General features: G+C 37.1%; 1 protein-coding gene across 3 annotated transcripts in view; it reads right to left on the bottom strand.

Moving 5' to 3' along the window:
* ZFPM2 (zinc finger protein, FOG family member 2) overlaps positions 1 to 19,246 on the bottom strand; it is a 310,759-nt gene that overhangs the window by 95,190 nt on the left and 196,323 nt on the right. For all 3 annotated transcript variants that reach the window (XM_027891295.1, XM_027891297.1, XM_027891296.1), the window contains one exon: positions 15,579 to 15,690. In XM_027891295.1, coding sequence (XP_027747096.1) covers positions 15,579 to 15,690 — 112 coding nt within the window. The remainder of the gene's footprint in view (positions 1 to 15,578; positions 15,691 to 19,246) is intronic.

Raw genomic sequence — 19,246 nt, 5'->3', positions numbered from 1 at the left:
ATGTATGCTTGAAAAGGAAAAGAAAGAACACATCAAATGCATTCAGAAAAATTCCCACTTTTCTTACATAAACCTAATTAAATATAGCCATGTTACATGTCAGCACCTCCGACTCCAAGCATATATAAGTTATCAGAAGTCTCACTGAGTAGTTACATTTCAACAATCCATCGATATGCTTCCAAAAAATTCTTTATTCTCTTAACTCTTCATAGTAATAGATGCAAAGAGACATGTTAAGCATCCAAATCCTTCCTAAAAAATAAGTCTTGAAATGTCTGCTTCTTACCTTCTGCCTTAAAAGCATGCATACTTTTACTGCAAATGTTACAAAGCATTTAAAAATCACTTCCACTCAAGAAAAATATTCCTGCATTTCAGTCGCAAATGCTGTAAAACCTGCATTCACTATTTGGGCTGCTCAGACATGAAGAGTACTGTATAATTCTTTTTCTTCCTTGTGTACAATTGCTTCTTTTTATAATAAATATTCTGAGTAGATAATACAAAGAGATTTTGAAAATGCCACATCATACGCATGCTGTTGTTCCGCAAAACTTATTTAGTAGTCCAGCTATGTGTAGTTAAGAGTTAGATTATCACATAGACTGCTGTATAAGCTCTTAAAAAGACAGACAGACAGACTGGTGCATGCAATTTTAAAAGGGGAACAAAGGTAAAAGTAATTAGGCAACCACATTTTATCAAAATGTTTAGATCCAGTTTCTTCTGGCAGTTCCTTTTCATCACCTGAATTCTACGTAAATTTTTATGTACCTTGCCTTCTGGGTTTTAATTTGCCAAAGAGCCCTGCTTGTAAGGCAATATTTAGTATCTATGATAAAGAGATGCCAAGGGACTTGTAAGTCCCTGCTGATGACTTTCCCCGTCTAGTGACAATTTTTTTCCATCTCTGGAGGGCAGAGTTCAGTATCTTTGGGTACATACAATTTACAGTATATTATACATGATAGGAAGGACTACTCAGAGTCTTGGTTCATTCTTTTTTGGACATTACCTCTATGCACCTGAATTTCTGCAGAATGGAAAAATGAGGAAAGAAATGGGAACAGTGATTGAGGAAAATTATGGGATGGTTCCTTACTCTGCTACATCAGCTTTGTACCAATAGATGCCAATGAAGGTAACTGACTGTGATGCAAAATAATAATAATAAAAAAGACAATGTATAAACCAAGGACTATATATTGAAAATCTTTTAGACATCCAAAAAATTAACAGCTGTTCCCTGTGTTAAGAATACAGCCTAACTGGTTCAGTGCCATGGGAAAAGTCTATTTTCGATAGAAAGATTATTTACGTCAGGATAAAGTAAAATATTATAACAACCCTACAAGAATATCGGGTTTAAAACTTAGAGTTGTCTCTAACAATATCATAGGAGAGTATGATTGTTTCCTAAGTAAAAATAAATTGTTTTTCCTCCGAGTAGAATTTTTTCTTCATTTTGTGTCCTCCACTTATGGTATTAGTCTACACAACTCTTTAGCTTAGCAAATATTAACCCATTTTCATCAGACATGTCATATGAGAATAATTAATAGGAAAAGGAATGGTGTATTTCTTTTTTGTTTTATTGTGTTCAGTTGGGCATATGCATCCCACTGACTAATTCTATGGGGCTACAGCAATGAATTCATTGCAACATGGATCAGAAGCAACCTTTTACCAGGATCTAAAAAGTTGTTGTTATGAAAGTGATATAGTTTGATAACTCAGCTGTTTGATTCACGGCAGACAGCTAAAATCTGATCAGGCAATTTCCAAAAGACAAAATTAGATCCATATTTACTGTTAAAAGCTGCAGGATCTCTCTTTTTTCCCCATTATCCAATGTTATTAGTAACAGAGGCTGGAGCCTGATGACTGCAAATGCAAATTGACCCAGCTTTTCTCCAGAAAGAAAGAAGGTATAGAAGTTAAGCAAAAACAAAGAATGCTGCTGGATATTAATGGTAGACTGTCATGCCAAAGTGCTCAAAGATAACGTCTCCTAATCAGTTTCTATTGATTCCTCTGCAACATCAATGTCCCAGAGATGACACATGGCACGTGACACAGCCATCCAAGACTGACACACAAAAATAGCAGTCCTCAACAGAAGAATTTCTTTCAATATCTTCAGCTTGAAGACCAACTCTTAGATCTCCTGTGTACCAGTTTAACAGCTGAAAAGAATTCTATTTACGAAAATGCTCTTATTAAGGAAAGCACCCAATGGGTGCTTTTGGAAACATCTCTGACTTAGAAACTGAATTGTCTCTGTACAATTAGACCTTTGAGTATTCAACTATTCACAAGTTTAGACTTTGCAATAATAAGGAACACACTAGCACTAGCATCATGCTTCACTTCACGAATATGTTCATATGTTCTTAAAGAGAAGAAGGTCATGTATCAGCTCATCACTTTTTGGAATCTTCTAGCTGAATATATTATAGGGTTTTTTTAGGTGCAATTGATCCAAAATTAATTTTTTTCTGTTTAACATCATTTAGAGGCATTTTTATAAAGGAGAGAAATGGTGTTTCAGAAAGAACAATTTTTATGATGCTGTAGATCATTTTTTAAAGATATCAAAATATTCAGGCTGCTCAATGTGCAAATTTAATCCACTTATGTCCTAGATTATAAAATTAAGATCAAACCAAGAAAACAGAATGCAGAATATAGTTCCTTTTACACACATTTCTGTAGGACAGAATTAAGAGAAAATAAATAATGAAATTTAGGAAGTGTGTCAAAAAAGACAGAGCAGTGCCACATGTACATAAAGCTGAAGATCATGTTGTGGCAAGCCAGAAAATTGTTGTGCTTCACTTGTTATGGTACATTGGCTATAATTGAGAAATAGCTGGCATGTACAAACCCAGCATTCTCTCGACTCATTGCAGAGCTTCTGCCATTTAGGGATTTACACAGAAAGTACATGGAAAGAGAAAAAAAAGTATTTAAAGAGTCAGTCTCAGGAGATCTTCTGAGAGGTGCAAAGGACCAGAAGTGTCTTCCACGAAAGCAACAAAAACAGTTCATTTTTTTAAACCACCATTAAATTTTCAACTTTTTCCCTAATTTAGCTAGTTAAACCCAAAAAAAACACATAATACTTCGCATCATGAACAGTAAATTGGTCCTAGACCACTGGGTCATGAAGGACTCAGGATGGGGTTCTGAACCAATAGCCAATGCTTGTTTAGCCCTAATTAATTTCTACTTTAGGAGGGAATGGAAGATAAAAGTCTCAAAGTCATACTTCAGACTACACTTCCCACCGAAGTAATCCACTGAAAAATATCATTGTTTGTGATTTTATACTTCATTTGCTCCAATGATAAATATAATTTAATTGAAGCTTAATCATAAAACTGGTTTAGCCTTAGCAATCTGTCACTCTTATTTTAAATTTTTATTTAATTGTAACTTGAAAAGGCATTTAAACCTCACATAATTTGAATCCATTAAAATGCACGTGCAACCACCATAAAAGCAAGCCTGTTCACATTTAAAAGAACAGACTATTAATAGAAGATGCATAGTGATCACTTGATATGATCCTTCTCATTTCCTAGTGTAAAACACTGCCTTTTCATTACATACTTTAAGTTCAGCTGTACATCTTACAATGACAGCAAATATTTTGCCTGGCCAAAGACACTGCTGTCTCCCCTGCATGTCAGATGCCTCCATTCTTACATATCTGAACACCTGTTTCAGCTAAAAGGCCAACCATAATACTTCATCTTAAGTTTTCAAGTTGAAGTTAGGGTATATAGAACCTGAATGTACATAAATCTATGGGAGTTAATGAAATACATCCCAGAGTCGTGAGGAAATTGGCTGATGTAACTGTCCATCACCACTCTCTATGATACTTGAAAAGTCATGGCAGTCAGGTGAAGACCCAGGTGACTGGAAAAGCAAAAACATTGTGTCCATCTTTAAAAAGGGTAGAAACCTGTCAGTCTCACCTCTGTGCCATGGAAGATCATGGAACAGATCCTTCTAGAACTTATACTAAGGAACATGAAGGACAGGGAGGTGATTCAAGATAGCCAGCACAGTTTCACCAAGGGCAAGTCCTGCCTGACCAACCCAGTGACCTTCTGTAATGGTGTGACTCCATCAGTGGACAACTGATGGGTTAAAAATGTCATTTATTTGAACTTGTGTAAAGCCTTTGACATGTGCCCCCAGATGGATAAGAAAATGGTTGGAAGGTCACATCCGTAGGGTAGTGGTCAACAGCTCAGAGTCCCAATGGATGTCAGTGACAAGTGGTGTCCCTGAGGGGTCCGTATTGGGACCAGTGATATTTAATATCTTCATTAATGACAAAGACAGAGTTATAGAGTGCACCCTCAGCACATGGGAAGATAATACCAAGTGGTGCAGATGACACATCCAAAGGACAGGATGACACCCAGAGGGACCTGAACAAGCCTGAGAAGTGGGCCCATGAGAATCTCATGAGGTTTAGTAACACTAAGTGCAAGATGCTGCACCTGTGCTAAGGCAACTCCCGGTATCAATACAGGCTGGGGATAAACAGATCGAAAGCAGCCCTGCTGAGAAGGACTTGGAGGTGCTGGTGGATGAGAGGCTGGACATGAGCCAGCAATGTGCACTTGCAGCCCAGAAAGCCAAAAGCAGCATGGCCAGCAGGGCAAGGGAAGGGATTCTGCGCCTCTACTCCGCTCTGGTGAGACCCCACCTGGAGTGCTGTGTCCAGCTCTGGATTCCCCAGCACAGGAAGGGCATTGAGCTGTTGGAGTGAGTTCAGAGGAGGGCCACCAAGATTAGATGGATGGAGAACCTCTCCTATAAAGACAGGCTAGGAGAAGTGAGTTTGTTAAGTTTGGAGAAGAAAAGGCTTTGGGGTGACCCAGTTATGGCCTTCCAGTACCTGAAGGGAACCCACAAGGAAGATGGAGAGGGACCTTTTACAATGGCATATAGTGACAGTACAGGGGAGAATGGTTTCAAACTGAAAAAGAGTAGGTTTAGATCAGATAACAGGAAAAAATTCTTTTCAGTGAAGGTGGTGAGGCACTGGAAGAGGTTGCCCAGAGAAGTTGTGGGTGCCTCATCCATGGAAATTTTCAAGACCAGTCTGGATGGATTTCTGAGCAACCCAGTACAGTGAAAGGTGTCCCTGTCCACAGCAGAAGGATTAGAATTAAATGATCTTTGAGGTCCTTCCAACCCAGGCCCTTCCATGATTCTATGATTTACATTAGTCAATTCCTGTTAACCCAATGATCCTCAGTTTTCTCATAAATGTCTTTCACTTGTTCAGATCTTGAATAATTAGTGCACTGTCCTTATGTGCTTCTAGCACATTATTTTTTTATATGTAACTGTAAAAGGAAAATGTCAATTTATGTGTGTTTCTACATCACCATTGTCTCAAACAAGAATTCCTCATTCATTGAAATAATGTTACAGAGCGCAGTAGTATTATCTGACTGTGCATTTTGGTTTTTTAAATAAAAAGTTACAATGTTTACTAAATACATCTGATTAAATCTGAATAAACCTCCCTTCTAGTGTTTCTAATACAATTTTTCAATATTCGTTTTACATTGGTTTGCATTCCCTAAAACACATATTTTTCTCTGTGTTGTCTTCTAATTTCACCATTTTATTGCAAAACTAACCTTCTGTAATTTATAAAGCTACATTGGTAATTTTCTTGAGCTTTAATAACGTTAGCTAGGACTTATTCTTTCTGTGTTCTAAACTCTTTTACAAATAATATTTCCTCCCAACGACTACTAACCTGTGATAGTACAATTGTTCAGAACAGCTGGAACTGCCCATGCAGAAATATATATTGCAGCTATAGGAAGAGATTTCAGAACCTTCTGTAGCTTGAGTGAAACCCTAATTGAGGCCTAAGGTTTTGTTTTTTATTATTATAGGTTTATATGCAGGCATCCATGTGTATATACCTGTATACTACGATATTATCATAGAAAATTATCTTAGGGGCAAATTCTGCTCCAGAAACAAGCCTTGGTTCTGCATGCCACTGGCCAATTCAGTCATGTGCATCACCACTCAGTTACAGAACATCTCTACTAAATCTGCTTTAACATCACAACTAACTTCAAGTATCATAAGTTAAGCCCACTCTAGCTTAAATGGGTTTCTGTTTGACAGCATCATATTGCATCACATGCCCTGACAGAATTAAAGCGAAAAAAGAAAGAAAAAAATCTGAAAGAGCATTTTTCTCTGTGCTTTTTCTAACAACAAAAGAAATTACATTTTTTTAAAAATCTGCTAAGTTTTATCTGTCAGCAGTAACAGGGGCTCATTCCTTAGATATTAAACCAACACTGAAGCAGCTTGCAACTTCTTCTTACTTTCTTCAGTTTTCTTCAGAGATGACTAAAACAGTGGGAAGACTAATGGATGCCCCAGCCCTGGTGAGAAGAGGGGCTGCTGAAGGCACTGTGAGCATCCTGCTGCAAGTACATTTTGCACCATGTTGGAGTTCTTTCCCTAACCTCCACTCTCCCTTCTCCCCATTTCACTATACACCCTTCATAACCTGCCTCAAAAAATGGGGTGCAATTACCACTACGTTAGGAAAAAGAGATGTGTTCTGCAGTGCTGGCCTCAGCACCACAGCACCCTGCTGTGAAGTCCTGCTCCTTGTGGCCTCTGCCTACAGTACTGAGCAGTGCTGGAATGTCATGGGAGAAGGAGAGAAATGCTGACATCGATCTTTGGATCAGAGAGTACACAGATTGATCCCTAGGATCAATAGAGAGGTCAGGATTCAGTCACACATGATCTCTAGCTACAGCTCTTAAATAATTCCTAAAAGACAATGGACAGAGATATATGTATGGATGTGACCAAGGGTTACATCTTGATCCCATTTTCTGTTTAGGAAATCTACACACCAGAAGAACTGTTTTCAATTCCTTTCAGCTCTAAATCCATATTCCTGAGCATAAAACAAATCTCAGTGTCCCTGGTATTTCAACAGAAGCTATCCACTTCCTTTAATATGTACATTGCTTTTAGACTTCTCTAGTGCTAGGAAGTCTCCTTAAGCTCCTAAATTAACAATGCGAACAAAAAAAGCACAAATTGCTTTTAAAAGTAACATAGATTCTAAATATCATCAATAAATAAATTAGGTAGGATCCAAAATGTGACTTGGGAATTTGGGAAAAGAAGTCTCTTGCCTGCGTAAGCAAGCACAGGAATCACCTGCTGGAGTCTCCAGAGTAACAAGAATAGGAGCTTTGGGACTTAATAATAAATCACTGGCTTGCAGGTCAATTAAGTGGCAAAAAACCATTTGAATTCCACCCATTATGCCATAATAATGGCCTTGCTTGTAAGCTGCTAAAGACAAAACACATTAAACACGATTTTAACATTGCATCCCAGGCAGCCCAGCTCCACAGCCCACTTGGACATCACAGCTGCACATCACACAGGTTTTCCTGGGAGCTTGGCACTTTGAATATAAAAGAGTCTTCCTTGAATTATTACCACCAGGCATAGATCATTTAGAGGTAAGGGACACAGAATTCTCACACTGCACTGTCCATTATACACACAGCTACCTTGAAAGGGGGAAGAATATATTTCTACATTTCTCAGCTTTTACATGTCACACCATTAGTTTGCCTAGTATCACAAATGCAAATTTGATAGGAATCTGTATAAAACAGGCTGCAGATTAATCCAGCCCCTGTTCCTCCCATACAGACATTTTATACTTAGCACCAATGGAGCTGCCTGAAAAGAATGACCCAGGTTTGATATTAGGCTTCTAGGTCATGGTTTCACCTTGACAACAGTTCTTTCATTTCAAGCAGTAACATTTGCCAGGATCCCTAAGGTGTTTTCATTTTTGTCAAGAAGTGTAGAGGGGAAAAAACTATGAAAAAAAAAGATAAATCTTAATTCACAAGCTCCAGGACTATCTCTGTGTCTCCAGCACAAAACTTCAAATCCAATCCAGGACCTGGATGTGTATTAGGAGGCTGCAGATTTAAACCTTGTCCACCATGATCAAACTGGATTTATGGAGCATCATAACTCTCCAGACACCATCCAGCAGCTTATTAATTTAATAGACTCCTGTCCATTCCATGATGTTCCTGCCCTGACAGTCTCTCAAGATAAGGTGAAAGCCTTTTGACAGGACAGAGTGCATATATATTTTCTTCTGTTTTCTTGTGGATGGGATTGTCGACAACTTGAAATGTGTGGCTCAGCAAATTTTTTTTTTTTTTTTTTTCTTCCCTCTTGCTTTGCAGGGAAGATGACAAGAGGTAATGGTATCACAAGCACCAAGGGTCACAAGGTTATTGAAGTCTACTTAGCATAATGGATAAAAACCCCAATTTAATTAAAAATAAAACACATTTAGTACCTATATCATATCTTGAAAATAAGGACAATACTTTTCTTAAAAAAGATTTCTAAATGACAGATTCTACTGAAATTGACTTAGAAAAATAAGGGACTAATACATATATTAAAAAAACCCCTCTGCATTCTGTTTACATTTATTGTTGCCAGTGGTCTCAACAGTTGAAGCAATATTTCTTTTCACGTGGTCACAGTGGGAAGTACATACTGGGCTTCTTTTCCATCATGAACATCTCATAGGAGACTTATAGACTCAGTGTACAGTTTTTTAAATCTTCAGTCCAAAAAATATAATTCTGTGCAAATCATATCAGTATTCTATTTTCCATGAAAAACAATTCCAATTTCAAACTATGAAATAAACTACATAATAAGTGATAAGAAAAACATAAGAAAAAAAGACCCAAATCAATATAAAAACAACATAAAAACCCCACATTTGGTTGCTATGTAAGCATAATGCACTAATAATGAACAAAAGCATTTTCATGGAAGTAGAAATATAGCTCTATACCTGTATTTCTTGTCATTTTCCCTTTATTATCTACATGCTTAGAATTTAAAGGGCATGTAATAATTCAGTGTATGCTATTATATACATATCCATAAAGATGTATAAAATAACCTTTTTATTGTAGATAATTAAGAAAATATACAAGGCCCTGACCTCTAACTCCCTAAAGCAGAAAATCCCCCGTTGGATCTATTTGTAGAGGTAAAAAATAAAAATAAGGAAAAAATACAGTCCTGCTTTGTGAGTTCTTTAAAGCTGAAGAGTATTTGAATTAAGTCTACAAGACTGTGTCTACCATAAGCAATAAGAACCAATAGTGATGGGGACAAAATATTTTCTTCTTCTGTGGTCAGCAAGGAAATTATCAGGACTGATTTGCAATAGTTTCATTTGCAACAGTGCTATTTGGCATCCTGCCTTCTCAACATCCCAGCAAAACCAAAGGTGGAGCCTGACATCTACTTGCCTACTAATCATGCCCTTTATGTCTGTATCACGACACATTCTTCCAGTGACTGTGAAAGCAGATATATTATTCCATGTAAGCATTATACACATAATTATAATTCTACTTATAATTCTACTTCACAATTTTTCAGTATTGTGAAAAAGAAATCTAAAACAAGTTCTTTCATGGACCTTTGATATTCAGGTAAGTGGCACATGTATGCTGTTAAAAACGCAGGTTTTTTTTTTTTTTGTCAGTGGATACAAAGAAAGAACAAAAACCTTTAGCACCACCAAAGCTTTGTTTAGCTAATGGAGGCATCCAGTAGGACAGGAGAACTGCAGTTTTCTGACTATCAATGTGGAACAGACTAAGTAAATTCACTCAATTTGCTTTTAATAGTATGTGGAAAGAAGCCCCTTGCAATCTAAAATATATGCCCCAAGTTAACCTTTGGCCTACTAAACAACTTGTTCTCTGACCCAGACCAAATTATACTCATACTCTAATGCGGCAGTGTTTAAACTCCTTACGATGTTTGACCTGTGTCTTATTAGGGTCCCTGATGCTGTGGTGCAATGAACCATTACATTGCCTGAAGTTGTAGGGATAAAAAAAGAGTATTTGCGGGCTGAAAACTCTTTCGCTCAGGAAAACATGGTATCAAGGATTTCGGAGAACAATCAAGAAAAGTAATCCTCTGTCACTAAAGAAAAATTTAAGAACCCTTCTGTTACAACAGCTGAATTTTCCTGCATGTTAAAAATCAGAATGTTTATTTTAAATTAGCAAATTAAAAATTACCTTCAATTTTTACAAGTAATTTCATATAACCTTTTCGCAGTGTTTGTGTCTTCAACATATGGCACATACATCAGCTAAACACTCACCCTGGTACCAGTGAATTCAGTAAAGAGTTAGATATTTACTGTCTTATTTTAAGTGAACTGTGGGGCCATGCAGCCAGTGGAAGCCTCAGAAGGGTCGAGCACAGCCCTCTGCCTCTAGCCCCGACTTCTGCCCTGCCCTCTCCACTCTGCTGCCTTTCCTCGAGCTGCTATTTATAAATTAGCTACATGACACAGTTTCAGTGTGGGCAGCTGTCATTTTAACAAATATCATCCTGTAAATCCACCCTAACAGGCTTCTTCTCTATTGTGATTGGAGAATAGACTTTCTCGGGCGGCTTTCAAAAGCCGCATCTGTTTGATCAAGCACCCATCCCTTAGCTGTGCTGAGCAGCACTACCCCGAATTCACTCCCCCCTCTCCCCGTTTTTGCATTCGCCAAAAGAAAATGACAATTCTTGGATCTCACCCTTAGGCAACATTCTGCCTAGCAAGGATTTTGTTACAGTTGCACAGTGGGCACTGACTGTGATTTCACTTATGGAGACATGGAGGCTTTTTATGGCATTTGATATTGTGTGTCTGCACCACCGGCACAATTAACAGGAGCATCCTGTGGAATCACTTATGAAGATGTCATGCAGTGCCTGTGGAACTGCACTGGGGTGAGGATGGGTTTTTCTCCTCCAGCATCCTCTCAGAAATAACGAAGGGCATAAACTATGCAGTGAGGCCAGGCAGAGGAGGAAATAACATCCATAAATCACGAATGGAAATGCAAAATCAAACACTGCCTCACACAAACTGAGACGATGGCTGGCTTAAGACTGGCTGTGGCTCCCTCGTTTTTGGCAGCCGCACCTGACCCCATCCCACCACCCCACGTACCAGCATCCATCCCTCTCCCTCCAAGGGGTAGCCTGCAAAGTCACTTTCTGAGTCAGGCTTTGCAGCAGGAGATGTGCCCCACAGCTGCCACCTGGCCGGCAGCAAGCTCAGTGGTACACAACGCAACCTGACCGGCCCAGACACACGTTACACATGTTGGTTTTCCTGCACAGAGTTATCCTGTGGTGCTCTGCAATCAATTACTGTTATACCACCATCATTAATAATTTTCTTAATGAAAATGATTCTGTTGATCTCCGTTGTATTTTAATTATCAGAGTTAAGCATAATTACACTGCAGCTCTGAGCTGGCATGTAGACTCCTTTAGGGCGCAATTTTGTTTTAACACACTGATAATGTAATTTTACATTGTGTCAGTTGTTTAGTTATTATCCAGTCGTACAATTCCGCTGTATTCCTGATAACAGATAATAACCTTAGCACCTCCTATATCCTGAAGTCATTTAAAAAGCAATATTGGAATTTCACAACTAGCTAACTTAATCGCCTTATGATTTTATAATTCCCACAGCTAAATATATGTACAGACACCCTGTTTTAACAATGCCACTAAACATATGGTATCCATACATTTCCCATAAATGTTTTCAATAATATCTAGGAAAATGTCTGTTACGTGAGCATGGCTTTTAGTCTGTGCAACTGTGTTTTTCACACTGTTTCTATTCTGGTCAGTCAAAATTTAATTTTTAAAATCCTTGCCGTCCTAGTGAAAGATTTGCAGTAAATAGCCCAGCATCCTCCTAGTTTGTGGGGTGACTCCTACCTGTGGTCTTAGAGATTTTCCAGGTTTCGTGAACAGCTTTGTTAGGCACAAATGTTTCTCAAATACATCATGTGGCAATGACCATACAGTTCAAGCATCTATACTTCCTAACAATATATCTTGCCTGAAGTACACTGTAGCTGTTTTTTGAAAATAACATATTTATAATTTTAGATAAGCTACAATTCAAAAAATCTGTCTCTCAAATCTCTAGTCAAGTGAATAGACTATTTTGAAACATGAGAGAAGTTTGAAGTAAATATTAAAACATAAAGAACATTTTTTAGAAATAAAATTACGGTTGTAAAAGTTTTCTTTCAAAAAAATGGTGTGGAATGATGGCACATGCCATGAGTAGCCAGCTTGTATCAGAGTTTGTAAAATGGGATAATAAATTCACTATCCCTAAAGAACTGTTTTTCTCTTTTCTAACTTGTCCAAGTATGGGGAAATGTAGTTATAAAAATACAGGTAGTGATCCTAGGCTAAGAAGAATAATTAGAATATCACTAATTTCAAATACTAAATATTTATTTCATAGCTATTCACTGTGTAGTATTCTGTATTTCATAGCTATTCACTGTATACTGATGTATGTTTTTAAATAACTGTTTTCTTCATCTAAAGATTTGTGATTCCACTGTAATACCTTAGCAATATAATCTATATGTGTACATCATATGCATACACATACATATGCACACACACTTAGTGTGTTTTTTTGTTTAGAGAGAATATTTTATGGAAAACATTGAAGGGGAATAGAGAGTTATCTAGCCAGTTCAAATTCTTTTTAATAGAACCTGCATTCTAGGCACCTTTCCCCATGATTATTCTGTGTGCAATATGTGGGCGATTACAGTGCTCACAACCTCTAGTGAACTGGAAATCAGACTGACATTCCTATGTTCTTCTGAAAGATCTGGGGAAAATTCTGCTCTCAAAGATATCACTATAATAAGCTAAAAGGAAATATGGCATGTGCTTCTAAGTCAGCAACTAATCGACCACCACCCCATACTTCTAGCCAATTCTAAACTTATCTTCCTCTTAGAAATGTGCCAGTTTACTCCACTCATCTCATCTTGAGTATAGCATGGAAAACAGCTCCCAGGTGACCAAATCTGCTAGATAGACAATTCCACACATTTGTTCAGCTAATTGCTTTCAGAAATAACAATGTATTGCTAAGCAAACTAACAAAATTATACACATGCAACTACAACATAACATAGAATTATAGCTACATGCCAGCTGACACCGTTTCATTAGAAGTAATGGCACTATAGGAGACAGAAAGCTAACACAAATCAAAGCAATGTAATCTGGAATGATGAGATACAAATTGAAGGAAGAAACATTATTCTATTTATTTATTTTACCATCTTCTATTTGACATTGTTTTGTGATCCAAGTCAATTAATCTTTCTAGTACAAAAATCCCAGCAGAGCTCAAGGCAAGAGTAGATGCTTAATGACCAACAGAACAGCCACCTCCAAGTGAAAAGAGAGAAACAGAATGCAGTGAAGGCAAAGCATATCTAAAACTTATTTCCTGCATTAATTTAGGGAAGTAGCAGTTTTTAAACATGTATTTATCCTCAGATTTTCCCCTCAACTTTAGTTATAATAGGCATCTCTGGTAGAGACAATAGAATGCGCCTTGAGTATTGCCTGTCTCACCATACCTTGTTAACCAAGTACTAAAATAACCAGTATAATCAGTGAAACAAAATCCACCACCTTTGAATGAAAAGACTAATGTTTTGGGCTAATCATTTGGTATCAAAATGAAGGAAGTTCTCAGTATTTGACAAAAAAAAATTGTATTTCAGCAGATTAAATCAGACAGATAGCACTGAAACTGTCTAATGAATTAGTCAGTATTTGTAAAGTACTTTGAAGATGAAAAGTCCAGCTGGTAAATATGTGCTAAGTATTATTATAATTACAGAAATAATGTAATACTTGATAAGATATTATCCTATGGGAATTTGCAGAAGATATATTTTGGAGGGAAATTACGTTAAAAAGTTGTTGCTGAAAAGTTTGCCTGTGATTATTCAATACTATGAACAGCAAACTGCAGCTCTGGATTCATGAGAAGAGCTTCACTGTGTTTGTTACTCAGAGCACTTTGCTGCTTCTTCCATTTGGGCTGCAATCAGCAAGCTGTGAAGGGAGGGCAGCTCAACCCTTTTTAGATCTGAGCCCAGTTCTCTAGTACTGCAGGTGTTTCAGGTTGTAGAATGAATGTGTTGACATTCTGTAATTATAATAGAAAGAATTTATAAGACCCTGGTGTGCGACTCATTTTTAACATGCAAATTCCCTGTTTTCAGCGTTTCAACTTTCAAAGGCTTGTGGCAGTTTAAAAGCAATCCTCTTATAAGTGTATAAATTGCAATGATTATAGGAACAAGTTGTAATTGTTTCTAGTAAGTTTTTAGGAGTCTTTGATGTTATGATTAGTGTTTTGTATGTTAATATATTGATATGGATGCTTATTTGCCTGGATGCTTGTATGCTGAAATGGTCACTAGGTTGCCTCAGCAAACAAATCTTTGATCTCAGTAGGTCTGTTTGGTTAGAAATAAAACCTAAAAGAAATTAAACAAGAACAGTGCATGTTCTGAAGTATTCACAAAGTGCTGAGATTGGTGATTGAAACACAAGGAAGGAAAGTCATAGTTTTGCAACCTGATCTTTAGGGTGAATGCCAAATACTGCTATACTAAGTAGTTATTTTTATTCCATGTGCTCAAGTTGGGTGGGGTTTTTTTGGTTTGGTGTTTTTTTTTTTTTTTTTTTTTTTTTTTTTTTTTTTTTTTTTTTTTTAACATGCTGTAATGGCTCCATAATTGCATTTAGAAAGCTTTCACAGTGACTGACCAAACAGTGTGGTGCATAATCCACGGTGCTATGGAGTGAACCTGAGACTCTTTGGGTTGATTCAAGATGCAAGACAAAAGCCTTTGCATCTTGATCTAAAGGAGCTGTTGGATGTGGTAGGTTAGATAAGGCATGTTTGGTAAGGAGCCTCATAAGAACCTGTACTGACTTGAGCAAATCTGACAATTCACATAAAACTGAAGTGATACCCATTACCACTAGACAACACATTTCAGTGAAGCATCATCACATCGTGCCACTACACAGAGACTGGAATGTCAGAGGTGACAACCCTGAAATCCAGATCCAGTTATCCTCTATTACCATGCTGACATAAAGTCTTTTCATAGTCTGATCAGGTCCTCACTCTTCTTATAAAACTGGATTTCAGTTAGTAGTCTACAATGTAACGTAACACAACATGGAGAAATGATATCCAGTATGCCCAATAAAATGTCAAAAAGAATTTATCTATTCAAAGTGTATAGATTTTACTGATGCTTCCCAAGAGGTACTAACTCTCAGAGAGAAATGGATAGTATGTCTTATGTCAGCTGATGTCCTTTGGTGTTTAAAAAGCATTTAATAAACTGCAGAGACTATGTGGGGTTCTTATATAAGTACAAGAAAAAAAAAGGCAAAACCAGGACACGGGAGGAAAATAAGAACGAAAACTGACATTGAGACATACTATTAATTTTCCTATTATGCAACAGGTATATGTCTCAGTAGCTTACACAAGTAAGTAGAAAAAAAAAAAAAAGGCTTGTGTTTACCTTTGCTGTACACAATGCAGTTGTTTTTGTTGTCTTCTACTCCTTGCCAAGTCACATCCAGCAACCACTTGGGGCCAGCAGTCAATACCATAGGGACTGAAGCCTTTGTCTTCTGTAGGAAGGATGATAACAAACAGATGCCATTTGCTTGCCTTGATTAAGAAGTTGAACAATAATAGTAATATTAATTTTATTTTCAAACAACAAAATCTCCAAATCCATAAGCCAAGTTCTTATTCCCCTGTCTCAGGATTTTTTTAAAGAAAACACAAGCAGGAAGCTTTAGTTCTTTCATTGATTGAATGCTGAAACTATTATCAAGGATTTTTCCAAATGATATTGGATCAGATCTCCAAGATTAAGCAGATCTCTGGTGGCTGAATTATAAAGGGAATGCAGATGACTCTCACAGCAAAGGGCCAAGTGTTTAGAAGTGAACTTTAGACATATTGTACTTTATTATCAACAGGATCTCACTATTTCCTGAAATAGACAGGAAAGAATTTAAAGAATTGATATCCATTTCAAAGATCTGTTCTGGGTAACATTTCTATTATCATAGGAAATAGTTGTGAATGGATAATGGAATTTTCCGTCTTTTGCTATGTGTTGATCTGTGATTTTACTATGTCTGAAATCATAATAATGCTAATAATTCACTGCACTTTGTCTCAAAAAAGACTAAAAAACAAGTTGCAATAATCCAAAGTCTCAGAAGTAAAGCATAGCACCATTACACCTGAAAGGCATGGAGGCAATTTAATAAAGCTATCTCCTGTCCATATTTCATACTCTATATTTAGAGAATCTGGTATTTGAGGAGCTAAGGCAGAGGCCTCAAATTTATTAACATTTAACTCCTGTGGGTATTCTTGAGTTTGTCAGTATGTGGCACTGAGATGACACTCAGGCTTCTGTCATTCACAGTTCTTTTTCTCTGTATTAAGAAAGAAACCACAACAGAGAGTACAAACTACAACAGCCACTACGAAAATGTTAATTATTTTTTTCCTAGAATATAATTCTATCCAAGACATTCCAATCCTCTGTAAGAGAATTTAGTTACTTTTCTATTCCACCAATAATACTCTAGTTGGCTCCACTTATGTTCTATTGTGCTATGACTAAGAGAGTTAAAAAAAATTTAAATACAGAAAATTATAATGGCCTTTCCACATACTTTGGCCACATTTATTATCTATGACTGTTTTAGAAATGTAGTGAAGTATAAAAAGAGTTACACAGAACCTACTCACAAAATATACAGCAAAATATTTATTGAAAATAAGATATTATAGAAAATAGTTACATAAGATATAATTAATAATTATATAAAATATATGTCTACTATAATTACGATATATCAATATTTAATAATTATGATAGACAAACATATAAGATATCAAAGTTCTTCATATTTTGGGGTTTTTTTACCTTTTTAGATTCTAATAGTATTTTATCAAAGACAGTACCTTTTACTTAATATTCACTTCAGATTTTGCATTTTTCATAAAAATGTTTGGGCATAAGTCACACTTTGTCTCTACACACTCCATGACATTATTCATCCTCCATAAGTATTGGAAAAAACAGGTAGAAATGATGAATGAAATTAGGAGAAAGGAATGTAACATCTAGCAAAAACATAGTTACCTAGTGTAAAAATACTGAAATCAGAGACACAGAATGTCTCAGTTCCTAATACTGCTTTTTCTATGGGAAGTTGCAGAAAGTATGTTGGCTAGAGTCAACGCAACTGCATGCATTTAAATTTTGAATTTAAATTCTAATTAATAATTGACCAGTAAACAAAACAATTTTATTTTTTTTTAAAATTTGGTTAAGTTCCTATGTAAATTATCAAAAAGCCTGATATTAACAGTTATTAAATCAGTGCAAAGTATTTACTCATCGTCTGCATAGAAAATAAACAAGGCATGAAAAAGAGCTGCAAAAGATGAGATGAAAGGTAATCAAAGTACCATCTCTATTTTCTATCACAAAAAACTCTGGACTTTAGTGTAATTTACACCAAACCAGTTCTAAGGCTGCCATGGAAACAATGAAAAGTAGCTATTCCTCACACACCTGAGAATCATACCCAAATTAAACACAAGCTGTAACAGGAATGTTAGCAACCATGGTTCCACAGCAAAAATGAAGAGGAGAATCAGGACATGTTCCTACCACTTGCTGCATTTCTCCACCTGCCATTTCAGTAAAACCTTTAACATGTTTTTGTGCTTATATGTGCTCTCAGTCTCTGGTAATCCCATATACAATCAAAAGGCAGTGTAATATTATCCAAGTACACCATAATAATTAAGACATTCAAACAAGGTGCTTTTTTTTTTCTAAGTTAGTGGCCAAGTTAAAAAGCAGAATGAACCAAAATTCTATCGTTTAAGTGCCAAAGGGATAATCTATTTAATTTCCCCAAGATCTAATTCCTATTTCTGGTTTTCTTCTTTCCAGATGTCTGACATTTCATTGTGTCTCTCTCATCTCTAAGGGTATTATCTGCATTAAGGTGGTATCAAAAAGCCTCAAATAATATCAGGGTCTTCTTGTGCTGGGCAACAGTTTATTATCTACATCGTCAGGACAAATAATATGTCCTGGGAAAGGATTATACTTAACCACATACTGCTGAGGAAGAATGAGATGCAGAGATACCACTTGACTTTCTCATGGAGATTAGTTTCTCCTTTAGTAAGGGGTAGGCTTAGTCCCATGCCACCACCCCAGTTTCCTCCAGACAAGGCGAGGAGCCCAAGCTGGTGCCTCATCCCTTCTGAGGCAAAGCAGGGCCAGCAGCAGATAGACTGAGCACCAGCAGCCAGCATATGCGTCTGCTTCGCCATTCCCCATTTACAGGGCTTTTTTGGAACTTAAAGAACTACATGGTTATCATTAAATTAGCTTCCAGGTCGGCTTGGCAGCAAAACTCTTAATCAGCTCTGCAGCTGTAAGTGGTCTCTAAGCACCAGAGATAGGCTGGAGGAGGAACAGGACGTTTTGTCTCACAACTCCGCTAGCCTAGAAAAACTGGTGGACACCTCAAAAGAATTTCCCATTCTCCCATAGCTCTGCTCCCAAGCCGCACAGATATGTAAATAAACTTCTTTTAATATGAAAGCAAAACTTCACAAGGCCCTGGCTGCTTGTAAAGCTTGGCAGCTCCACTGAGGGATACTAGCAATGGCTTGTCTTTGATGCACCTCACAGGCATATTGTGTGAGCTGCAAGGCAAGTCAGGACCATGGCAGCAGTTCCTGGGGCCTGGCATCCTGTGAGGTTCACATGTTCATAGGAGGTGTTCACCACAAGAGAGGATTGCTCTTGTTGTGCCTTATTACATAGCAAGAACTGAAGCAAGCCTGCTGATTCAGGAAAGGCCATTTCCTTAAAATGGTTAAAATGAAAAGACCCCAGTTCAAGATAACAAGAAGCTATGGTTAAATCAGTCATGCCTTTATCACCTCAAGATTAGACTACTGCAATGCGCTATACCTGAGGCTACATTTTAAATCCATTTGAAAGCTGAAGCGGGTGCAGAATGCTGCAACCCGCTTCTAAAGCAGGATATCGTGCTTTGAGCGCATTACACCAGTGCTTTTTAATCTGCACTAAGTGTCTGTGGGATTTAAGGCACTGGTTACAACCTG

This window comes from Empidonax traillii, unplaced genomic scaffold (genome assembly GCF_003031625.1).
Source record: "Empidonax traillii isolate 1590-97213 ecotype Southwest subspecies unplaced genomic scaffold, ASM303162v1 scaffold318:size782537, whole genome shotgun sequence".
Taxonomy (NCBI): Eukaryota; Metazoa; Chordata; class Aves; order Passeriformes; family Tyrannidae; genus Empidonax; species Empidonax traillii.
The sequence above is the reverse complement of the archived record's forward strand: the minus strand, read 5'-3'. Positions and strand labels throughout refer to the sequence as shown.